Source organism: Neomonachus schauinslandi, chromosome 1 (assembly GCF_002201575.2).
Source record: "Neomonachus schauinslandi chromosome 1, ASM220157v2, whole genome shotgun sequence".
Classification (NCBI taxonomy): domain Eukaryota; kingdom Metazoa; phylum Chordata; class Mammalia; order Carnivora; family Phocidae; genus Neomonachus; species Neomonachus schauinslandi.
Genome location: NC_058403.1, coordinates 213,119,748 through 213,130,760, shown reverse-complemented (window position 1 = coordinate 213,130,760; position 11,013 = coordinate 213,119,748). Strand labels below are relative to the sequence as shown.

The 11,013-nt window shown below is 59.7% G+C and overlaps 2 protein-coding genes across 3 annotated transcripts in view; one reads left to right on the top strand and one right to left on the bottom strand.

The window, feature by feature from the left end:
• Positions 1-407, bottom strand: part of PLEKHJ1 (pleckstrin homology domain containing J1) — a 6,080-nt gene extending 5,673 nt beyond the window's left edge. For both annotated transcript variants that reach the window (XM_044917535.1, XM_021705284.2), the window contains exons 1-2: positions 213-407; positions 56-123 (exon numbers count right to left, since the gene is read on the bottom strand). In XM_044917535.1, the coding sequence (XP_044773470.1) occupies positions 56-123; positions 213-306 (162 nt within the window). In that variant the 5' untranslated portion in view covers positions 307-407. The remainder of the gene's footprint in view (positions 1-55; positions 124-212) is intronic.
• A 24-nt stretch (positions 408-431) lies between these two features.
• Positions 432-11,013, top strand: part of SF3A2 (splicing factor 3a subunit 2) — an 11,245-nt gene continuing 663 nt past the window's right edge. The window contains exons 1-9 of the mRNA XM_021705279.2: positions 432-626; positions 5,783-5,947; positions 7,197-7,268; positions 8,240-8,286; positions 8,754-8,863; positions 9,951-10,000; positions 10,079-10,219; positions 10,553-10,621; positions 10,736-11,011. Of these exons, the coding sequence (XP_021560954.2) occupies positions 5,822-5,947; positions 7,197-7,268; positions 8,240-8,286; positions 8,754-8,863; positions 9,951-10,000; positions 10,079-10,219; positions 10,553-10,621; positions 10,736-11,011 (891 nt within the window). The 5' untranslated portion in view covers positions 432-626; positions 5,783-5,821. The remainder of the gene's footprint in view (positions 627-5,782; positions 5,948-7,196; positions 7,269-8,239; positions 8,287-8,753; positions 8,864-9,950; positions 10,001-10,078; positions 10,220-10,552; positions 10,622-10,735; positions 11,012-11,013) is intronic.

Sequence of the window (11,013 nt, the reverse complement as noted above, 5' to 3'; positions counted from 1 at the left end):
ATGGCCCCCGGGCCCCGAGCGGGCCCCGGCCCCCGACCCCGGCCCGTCGGCCTACCTCGGCCTCGTCCGTCCGGAAGTAGAAAAGGAAGTTGACCACCAACTTTACCAGCCGCCGCTTCAGCACTGCGGGCACAGGGCGGGCTCACGCGGGCTCGGCGGCCGCTCACCCCCGCCCGTCCGGCCCGCCCGCCCCGGCGCCCCAGCCCGCTCACCGCTCCCCTTCTTGGGGCCCCGCATGCCCAGCTCGGCCGCCAGCTCGGCCGGCTGCCGAGACAGCGCCTGCAGCTCCTTCTCGTTGTAGCGCATGGCGCTGCCAGGACCCAAAACGCGGAGCGCTGACCGCGCCCTCCCGGCCGCCGTCCCCACTCGCGCCAAAAAAGTCCCACAGCGCCGTCCCGGAAGCGCTACCGCAGCCACTGCGCTTGCGCGCAGCCGAGTCACTCATCCTGTGGATCGTCCGGGAGCCTCGGCGCTTAGCGAAGCCCGCGTGGGGCGCACGCGATAGTAGACGACACAGACGGTCGTTATAGATAATCATGCAATAAGCTGGATCCGGGGTGAGAACAGAGGAAGTTACCCTCACGATCGGTGGCGCCCTTTACCGACGAGCAGAAGCCGGGCCTCCGGTGAGAACTGACCCCGCGCGAGTTAGGCGTTGAGAGCCTGGTGCGCACGCGCACTTCGAGTACCGGCCCTTATTCTCAGCCCCGCCCCGTTTCCTCGCGCCTCTGGCGCTTCTGTCCACCTCGCTGGGCAGAGCGGGCATGCGCGCAAAGGAGGCCGTTTCCCCACCCACCCCCGTTGTCCCCGGAAGTGCTTCCCTAGCGCGCGACGCGCGTGCGCATAACGTATTCGTGGCCGCGGCGGGCGCGGAGTGAGGAGGAGCGCGGGGTGAGGAGAGGCGCGGGCCGAGGACCGCGGTCCCGGGGCCCTGGCTTCCCCGGACCGCAGCGGACGTGGGCCACGGGCGTCTGTGGCGGGGGCGCGGGGTGAGGGCCGGGCGGCTTTTGGGTTCGCGGCGCCCACGGGCCCCAGCTCCCGGGCCGCGCTCCGGGCGGGCCAGGCGAGTCCCGCCTCCTCGGGGGTCTGGCGGGCGGCCAGCGGGCCGGGGCGGGGTGGCGGTGCGCGGGGGCCGCGGTGCCCGCCGCTGTGGGGTCCCCGAGGGGGAGTGGGTGAGGCCCGGCGCCGGCGTGCTTTGGCCCCCGCCGCCTCCCCTGTGCCCTTAGGGCTGGCCCTGGCTTGTCCCCGGTGGGGTCGCACCGGTGTTAGCGGCCCCGCCAGAGTTCGCTCTCCTGCTGCTCTTCTCTCCCGCGACACCGACGTCTCCGTTCCTCCTGGTAGCCTGACTTTATTGGCCCGGTGGTGATCTTCCCCTCGAAGCTCTCACCGCCGCACCCTCCTGTCCTTCGTATTTCTCCCTAGCCGTAAACAAGCGGCTTCCTCGTGCTCTCCGCTCCACCCCGCTCAGGCCGCAGACCTGCCCCGGTCTGCGCGGGTAGCTCGCGCGGCAGCCGCGCAGTTGTCCAGAACTTTCTGTCCTGCTCTCCGGAGCGGGCGACTGTTCTGTCCGGCCGTGTGTTCCTTTTCCCGGTCCTGTCGGGATGCATCGCGGGGTGGCTTTTGAGGACCTCGGCCGACTGAGCGAGTGTGAGTCCTTGGTCGTCTGTGACCCCGAATGACCAGAAGTTAGGGTGAAAAATCCATCTTGACACTGGGAAGGGGTTGCTCGCCCCTTGTTTCCAGTGCTCTTGTGAAAAATCGGATTCCCTCCTGGTTTCCCCACCTTTTGTTCCTGGTCTTTTTCTTTCTTTGCTAGAAACTAAAGTTTTTTCTGGGTGTGGTAAACTGTCCTGATTGTTTTTATTGACAGGCGTTTTACGTGTTTCTGTCAGAACGAGGAGATTCTCTCAGCCCTGGGTTATTTCCCTTTTTGGGGGAACACTCTTGTACTTCTGTGATGATACTTTCCACGCTTCTTGCTGTTCTTGCTCCAAAATTTCATTTAGGTTTTTTTCTTTTGTTTTTCCACTTTTTCTTCTCCTTTCTAAAAGATTTATTTAACTTGGACCTCCAAGCTCTCACATTCAGCTTTTTATTTGGATCGCCCTATCTTTACTTTCCAAAGGTTTTTTTTTTTTTGTTCTGGTTGCAACTCGCCTTGATAACGTTTGGTGTGCTGTTCTGCTTTGGTGGTGTAGTAACCCCCCCAGTAATTAAGGACGACACTAATATGAGGGGGGGCGGGGTTATGTGGAATTCTTCGTGTGTGTGTGTGAGTTCCCCGCTTCTCACCTAGTGAACCTCACTGCCCAGCGAGCCTGGGGAGACGCTGGTGTTTTCTTTGGGGTGTGGGGGACCCCAGCTGTCAGTGTCTGAGAACCGTCTCTGGCACTCATGCTGTGCCCCTGGGCTGGGCTGTGGGCCTCCAGCTGGACCTTCTGGGCAAGGTGTGGGGGAAGGGCAGGTTTTGATGGCATTCCCTCTTTTCAGCCTGGCCTTCATTCCACTCCCCGACTTTCTGACTCTCTCCCGTTGTCCCTGCCCCTGTAAGTGGAGTGGCCCTTCGTTCCGGTTCTTCTGAGAATAAAACTACAACCTACCCAAGCAGCCAGTCAAGGGCCCCTGGGCCCGTGATGATCTGTTGGGGATGAGCTCTCCTAGGGGGGACAGGGATGCTGTGTGCAGTGGGCTACCAGTAACTGGCAGCTTGGGTCTCCAGTGCTTACTGGTTTCCCTCTACCTTGGTGACCAGGTCAGCGTTTGAGTTTGGTCTCCCTGAGCCCATCACTCTCTCCGTGGGCCCTTTTTGTGACAGCTCTGGTGCCTGTTCCCCAGCCAGCCACCAGCATTCGAAGGCCTTCTCCTGTTTAAGGAGGAACTGGGCTCCTCACCAAACTGGTGGGAACTCTTGGCCCTGTTAACATTGTTGCCTTCTGAGTTACTCTTGTAGTTCTATCTCCCTTGGGGTCAGTGGGGTGTTCTGGGATGTCACCTGTACAACAGGTGACAGGAAGTGAGGGTATGTCTCTGTCCTGGACCCTGGAGCTGTCAGCACTTGCTTCCCAGGGGAGCATGCAGGTCCCCCCTGAGCCCTGGCCGAACTGGGGAGCACGTGCTGCCTTTGTTTTCTTCTTGAGAACAGCCGCCCTGATCTGAGTGAGGTGGCATCCCACCGTGGTTTCGCTAGTGACGCTGAGCAGGATCTCATCCACCTGTTGGTTGGCTGCTGACTTGCTCAGAGCACACTCCTACCCCCAAAAGCACCCAGTTTTCGTTGTTCAGGTGAACGCCGTCCTGTAATGGCCTTGAGAAGTGAGTGTTGTCTCTCCACGGAGGCCTGTAAGTCACTCAGGACCTGTGGGAAAGAGATCTCCCAGGCCCCCATCCCTGCTGCGCATCTGTGCTGCTGGTGGAGGCGAGCGGGCTGGCAGCGTCCCTCCCCCTCCCCACGGGAGTTTCTGTCCCTCCGCCCAGAAACCTTGAGTCTCCGGCAGGGAAAGTCAGGTGTTTCACCAGCAGGTGCAGGCAGTGCTTGGCCTCCGCCGAGGAGCCTGTGGCCAGGTCTGGCAGCGGGCACCACGGAGCTCTGGGCAGACTGCGGCTGCAGGCCCCCGGGGCTGTTGGGGCGCAGTGTTCCCTGGTCTCACGGAAGATGGCAGAGGTGACGCCCTGGTGTTTCTGGCCGGGGTGGCCCTGGCAGCATGGTCTCCTTTCTTCAGGGAGAAAGATTCTTTTTCACAGAGTGCTTGCCACGGTAGACAGTGCTTGTCTCTCACGCTTTGTCTCACGACACTTAAAAGTTGGCAGCTCCAGGTGGACTCGTGTAATAAAAGTCCGACCCCTTGACGGGTATAAGTTCCTGATTCAGCAGCCATCCGGAAGGTCGCTTTGCTGGTTCCCAGGTGCGAGGGCTTCATGTGCTCGTCAAGAACAAGAACCAAGCCAGGGACAGGTCTGGATTCATACAGAGTTAGGGGTGACTCTGAGTCCCACTGCAGGTCCACGGCAGAGCTGGCCTGCCCCGACGTGTTCCTTTCCCGCTGTAGCCAAGCACCAGAGTCAGTGGTTGAAACGATGCAAGTCTATTACCGTGCAGTTCTTGACGTCAGAAGTATAAAAGGGGGGCTCCTGGAGGGCTCAGTTAGCTAACTGTTCGACTCTTGATTTTGGGTCAGGTTGTGTTCTCAGCGTTGTGAGATCGAGCCCCGCATCAGGCTCTGCACTCAGTGCAGTCTGCTTGAGATTCTTTCCCCCACCCCTCTCTGCTCCTCCATCCCTTCTCTCTTTTTCTTTAAAATAAGTAGATAGGGCGCCTGGGTGGCTCAGTTGGTTAAGCAACTGCCTTCGGCTCAGGTCATGATCCTGGAGTCCCTGGATCGAGTCCCTGGATCGAGTCCCACGTCGGGCTCCCTGCTCGGCAGGGAGTCTGCTTCTCCCTCTGACCCTCCCCCCTCTCATGTGCTCACTCTCTCTCATTCTCTCTCTCTTAAATAAATAAAATTCTTAAAAAATAAATAAGTAAAATAAATAAAAATAAAATAAGTATATAAATCATTAAGTATTTTTCTAAGTATAAAATGGAGGGTTGTGTTCCCCTGGGGACCCCAGGGAGACCCGGCTCATGCCTTTTCCTGGCCCGCGGCCCCTCCTCCATCTTCACCACCAGCAGCGCGGGGTCTGCCCATCTCTGGGACTCCCACCCTCTGCCTCCCTCTCGTGAGGACCTTGTGAGGATGCCGGGCCCCCTGGAAACCGAGGGTCACCCCCACCTCAGGGCCTTGACTTGCCTGCCTCTGCAAGGTCCTTTTTGCCATTTATGGTTCCGTGTTCTTGGGTTTCAGGGATTAGAATGGGGACATCTAGGGCGCCTGGGTGGCTCAGATGGTTAAACGTCTGCCTTCGGCTCAGGTCATCATCCCAGGGTCCTGGGATCGAGTCCCGCATCGGGCTCCCTGGTAGGCGGGGAGCCTGCTTCTCCCTCTGCCTCTCTCTTTCTCTGACTCTAATGAATAAATAAATAAAACATTAAAAAAGAAAAAAAGAATGGGGACATCTTTGTGGGGTCATATTCACTCTTGGACCCTGTTCCTGTGAGCTCACCTCTACAGATAAAAGATACTGTGGGTGTAAGCCAGGGGCCCGGGGCTGACATTGACCAAGTCAAGAGGAAAGTGTTTGGAGGCCAGAGGGAGGTACCTGGAGGTTGGGTCTGAGCTGAGTGAAAGAACAAGGGAATGGAACCAGGCTATTTAGGCCCAGGAGAGCCTGCTTTGGCCAAAAAGAGGTCTTGAATCTTTCTTGTGCATTAGGCAGAAGACGTAGGTAGGTAGGTGGATGGATAGAGATCTTCCTTGCTTTCAGCAAATTTACAGCTGAGCCACAGAAGTAGAATTTAGCTTGGAAGAAGTGAGTGGAGATGAGCAGAAAGAATTTAGAGGAGTGCACACCGTGTGCTTGGGCAGTCCAGGAAGGCTTCCTGAAGGAGGTGAGACTTGGTGAGAGAACTTGGCTGCCTCTTCCCTGTTGCCATTTTGGGTCTCTGAGCTTTTACACTTCTCCGTCTGCATTGACTTCCTTTCCAATCCTCCCCCACAGGCATTCATAGACACCACACTTGTCCTTGTTCATCCTTATTCCTGGTTTGTGTGTCCTTGGGCCACCGTGGGCCCTCAGTCTCCTAGAGGATATGCAGGGAAGAGGGCGCTGAAAAAGAGGGTCTTCAGCTGACCCATCCGCCAGGCTGCACCCTGCATTCTCACAGCCTCCCCCTTTGGCCCTGCAGGTCTCTCTACCAGTGCGGTAAAGCCCCAACACCCTCACCATGGACTTCCAGCATCGCCCCGGGGGTAAGACCGGGAGTGGAGGCGTAGCCTCCTCCTCGGAGAGCAACCGAGACCGCAGGGAGCGCCTTCGGCAGCTGGCCCTGGAGACCATCGACATCAACAAGGTGGGCTGAACCGTGGGCAGGCGGGCAGGCAGCTCCCTGTCTCGTGGCCCCTCCCTCTCCTTTCTGTCAATGGAGCCAAGTTCAGTATACCCTGCACCTGGTGCCCTTGGCCCTGCTGCCCAGCTCTGTTGGCCTTGGGGTCCTGGTCTGTAATCGAGGGAACTTGACCTAGAGCAGCTCCTGCTGTTCAGAGGGACCTTTTGTTGCACAAAGTTTTTTGGTTTTGTTTGATTTACCAGAGACATGGAGCATTGTCAGTGGCGAGGGCCACAGTAGCATCACGTGAGTTGATATTTTAGCTGTAAGCAGCAAAGGGCGACATTTTATTTGGGTGTACACAGCCGTGGGCAGACCAGAGTCTACCCCTTGGCACTTCGGAAATTAAGGGCACTGTTGGCAGCTGGGCAGTGTCCCCAGCTTCCACCCACTCAATGCCAGGAGCATCCCAGTTGTGAGGACCACAGATGTGCCCAGACATCACCCAGTGTCGCCTGGGGGCAGAGTCACCCTGGGCGTGACCCCCAGCGGTCAGTGTGTGGTTCCACTTAGACTTTGAACTCTGACATGTGTCGAGCCCTCACCTCTGAGGTCTGTTCTACTAACATCCTCCTGAGGAAACAAGACAGGACCGTCATTGCCAAAGATGCCACGGCCATTGGGCAGTGGAGTTAGGGTTTGAACCCCAGCTGTCTGCCCCATGCCTGCAGTCAGAAGCACTTCCTCTGCGGCCTTAGCTCATGGAAAGTCACCGGTCTGGTCTGGGAGCCCCCGCACACAGAGACAGGGGTCTCCGTGGGCCTTTGTTTTAACCCATTTGCTTCTGTTCTTCCCACACCTGGCTTGGGTGGTGGTGCTTGGAATGCCGGCGTGGTTGGCGACAGATCTCTGTCCCGGCCCAGAAGGTGGGCGCCCAGCAGCGCTGTTTTGGCTCTGCTGCGGTCTAGGCCCAGAATTGCCCCAGACGTGGGGCCAGGCACCGGCGTTGTAGGCTCCCAGCCCTGCCAGGTGGCCTGTGTCCGCGGGATCCCAGGGGGCCCCACAGTGCTGCCTCAGAAGACCCTGTGGGGCCCCGGGCTGCAGGCTGCTGCTAGTCCTCTGTCCTCAGAACACCTGCCAAGGAGGAAAGCAGCCGCCCTCTCTGCCAGTTGAGGGAGGGCTGTGCGTCGTGGACAAAGGGAAGGCTTTGGCTCTTCACGGGGGGTGGGGACCACAGGGCGAGATTGCTAATGGAGTGTGTCTCCCTGCGCAGGACCCGTATTTCATGAAGAACCATCTGGGCTCGTACGAGTGCAAGCTGTGTCTGACCCTGCACAACAACGAGGTGCGTTACCCCTGCCTTCTCCGTTCTGGGCAGGGTCCTGCTTGCTCCGCCGATCCCAGCCCTGTCCCATCGTGCTCTCCCTGTTAATTCTGGGACGTCGTTCAGAGCATGGCCGGGGGCGGCGGGGCTCAGGTCTGCTCACTGACCAGCCTGCGCCCCCAGTGCCCGCTGCCGCCCTGGGCGTGCAGGGCTCCCTCCAGCCCGCTTGCTTTGAACACCGTCAGTGCCGATTCCGTGTGAATATGTGCCTGCAGGCATGGGGTGGGCCCAGTCCCGGACGGTCTAGATCCAGGTTTTGAGATCTCGTTGATGTGGCCCTAGCTCATCTCTTTCAGCGACCCTAAGATCGTCCCAATGATGGTCTCACGAGTGCTCACCTGGCCCTGATTCAGGAACAAACAGATCTCGTTTGTCTTTTTCACACCGTTTAACGTTCTGGTGGTTTTCAGTTTGTGTGTAAGTAGTGCTGAGTTGGCCAGTCTCATATGTCAGGGTCTGCCCCCTTAGCACTGCTGACATCAGAGCCGGGCCATTCTTGGGGGGTGCTGAGCGTGACGCCCACAGACATCCCCGGATGCAGCCCAGCGTCCCTGTGCTGGTCCAGAAATACGTGGAGTCTGTCCTGCTGTCTGGGGACAGGTCTCCTGGGCTGTAGTCCGAACAGACACACAGGGTCACAGGGCACGTTCACTTGTGGGTCCGCCAACTGGTACCAAGTGGTCTCCACCATCCAGCCAGGTCCACTAAGCCCCCCCACCCCCACGGCAGGCGGCAAGACTGCCGTGTCCCCCACGCCGTGACCACTGACGTTTGCGGACTTACTTTCTGAGGCTCTGTGTGCGTTTCATTCCGCTTTGTGTGAACCCCATAGAACTTGTTCATTCTGCAGTGGCCTGGTGGACAGAGGCCGGCTCCTTCTCTTGGGCCGCCCCCACCCACCTTGAGTTGTCCGTGTGCTTTTCCCACTGCAGGGGAGCTACCTGGCACATACCCAAGGGAAGAAGCATCAGACCAACTTGTGAGTACCTCAGGCCCCTTCCAGTGCCCAGGGTCCGGCCTCCGAGGTAAACGAGGCGTCACTTGCATCCCTGCGTGAGATGGTTTCAAGCCAGCCCAGCCATGCCTCAGGGCCGGTGGAGGGGGGATGCCAGGGGAGGTGGAAGGTGCTTTTTCCGCAGTGGTTAAGCTAACTGATCTTGCTTGAGCGTCAGGCTTCCGGGACACGAGGGGAAAGAGGTGGGGGTTCACGTAAGACTCCCTAATAAGGGACAGTGGGAAAGGGGACAAGAAGAGAGGGGTGCCCCAAGTCTGTCTCATCCCCATTTCATGCAAACCCCGCGACCCCCAGCCAACCCCCCTATGCCCCTGGCCTCTCAGACAAACTCCGAGGTCAGTGTGGGGGTTGGACAGCTCCCAGCACCTGGGCCTGTGGCCTTGGCGGCCTGTGTGGCAGGGGCCACAGCTCCATATCCATCCCACCTGCAGGGCCCGGCGAGCCGCCAAGGAGGCCAAGGAGGCCCCCGCCCAGCCGGCGCCAGAAAAGGTCAAGGTGGAGGTGAAGAAGTTTGTGAAGATTGGCCGCCCAGGCTACAAAGGTAATTCTGTCTGGGAGCGTGGTCTGGCCTGCCCCTGGTGCTGGGCATGAATGAGCCCTTCGCCACGGCCCCCATCCCTCGTCCTTGAGCCCCATGGAGACTGCTGTTCTCTTCGAAGCAGGGGCCCTCCCTCGCCCACGCCTCTCCCACTGGTCCATCACTAGTGCCCTGGGCCCCACTTTTCCTGTGAACTTTCCCAAACCACCGCATCACAGTGTCAGGGCTTCCCTTGGGCCCCTTGGGCCTTATCCTGGTGTTTGGGGAGCCTTGTGAGGATGGGGGGCCATGAGTCCCTTTCCTTTGACCCTGGGGGGGGAGGAGAAGGAGGAGGGTCCGTGTAAGAAACCACTTACTCAGTGGAACCCTTGGGCAGAGAGGAGGATTCCTGGATCACCTGCCAGAAAGTTGGTTAAGTGGCTCAACGGAATGTAGAGAACTGTGGTCCTGGCAGTTAAAAAGAAAGAAAGAGAAAGCTATTAGGCAGATATTCTAAATAAAGGTAGAAAAAGCATGTGGGGGATTGGTATTCCAGGCAGGACACAGCAGTGCAAAGGCCCTGGGGCACGTCTCCATCATAAGCTAGGGATGAGATGATAGGATCCTTGTGGGGAGGCTGTCAAAGGCCTTTTGGCCATAATAGGGCATCTGTTGTCTGTCCTGAGTAAAGTGGGGGGACGCTTGAGGGCGTAAGGGGGGCCGAGTGTGGCGTGCCTCGGAGCTGCAGGGAGAGCGGCCCGGAAGTGGGGGCATGGCTGCTGGAGGCTTGGCTGCAGACCTCTCGTGCGAAGGGCACCCTCCCAGCAGCAGGGGTGCAGACCTCGCTGGCCTTAGGTGCCCAGCGTGCCCAGTCTGGAGCTCCTGCCCGGTGCTGTCCCGGGCCTCCAGGGAGGGCAATGGTACCCACTGTCCTGCCTGCACCCCTCCCTGTGACCTCAGGCAGGGACTCTGCTGGCCCTGGGCGGCAGCCACCCGAGTATGGGTCCCCCAGTGTCCTTCCCTCCTGTTCGGGGGTGGCATTAGGCCACATCCCTGCCTTAGCTTCAGGGAGGACAAGCTGGCCTGGACTTGAGACCCTTATGTGTTGCAGTGACCAAGCAGAGGGACACGGAGATGGGCCAGCAGAGCCTCCTCTTCCAGGTAAGTTGAAGCCTGGAGCCCGGTCGTGAGGGGAGGGTCCCCTGAAAGGCGGTGCTGCCACCTGCCGTATCCCCACAGATTGACTACCCTGAGATCGCCGAGGGCATCATGCCCCGCCACCGCTTCATGTCCGCCTACGAGCAGAGGATCGAGCCCCCTGACCGGCGCTGGCAGTACCTGCTCATGGCCGCCGAGCCCTACGAGACCATCGCCTTCAAGGTAGCACATGTGGGGTCCCAGATCCACCGCACTGTGGGGAGCGGCCAGTTCCTGGCCTCCAGCCCACTCCACAGATGCCTCCTCGGCGGGTCCTTGCCTCTGGAAGGCTGGGTGTCCTGCGGCTGGGTGCCCCTCGCAGTGAGAGGTCCTCCTTGCCAGGCTGTTCGGGGCTCCCATGACCTCGTCCGGGGCCACACACACGAGAGCGCAAACCGCACCTCCCCCCGGCAGGCTTGCTGAGTAGTGGGGCTAGTCTGTCACCTGGAAACTGGATCCTGTCCCCTGCCTGGGACACTGGCACCTCACACTCCACTGAGCTCCCGCCCCCCGCAGGTGCCCAGCAGGGAGATCGATAAGGCCGAAGGCAAGTTCTGGACTCACTGGAATCGGGAAACCAAGCAGGTAAGCCAGTCTGGGATCCAGGCAGTTCTGGGGCCTTTGATGGCTGCCCTGGCCAGCCTGCCCCTTCACCCAGGGCCTCAAAGGCCCCACTTAGCCTTTTCTGTTTCTCTCCAGTTTTTCCTGCAGTTTCACTTCAAGATGGAGAAGCCACCAGCCCCGCCAAGCCTCCCTGCTGGGCCTCCTGGGGTGAAGAGACCCCCGCCCCCGCTGATGAATGGTCTGCCGCCCCGGCCGCCTCTGCCAGAGTCTTTGCCCCCGCCACCACCGGGAGGCCTGCCTCTGCCACCCATGCCGCCCAGTGGGCCTGCACCCTCAGGGCCTCCGGGCCCTCCCCAGCTGCCCCCCCCAGCTCCCGGTGTCCACCCCCCAACATCTGGGGTCCACCCCCCGGC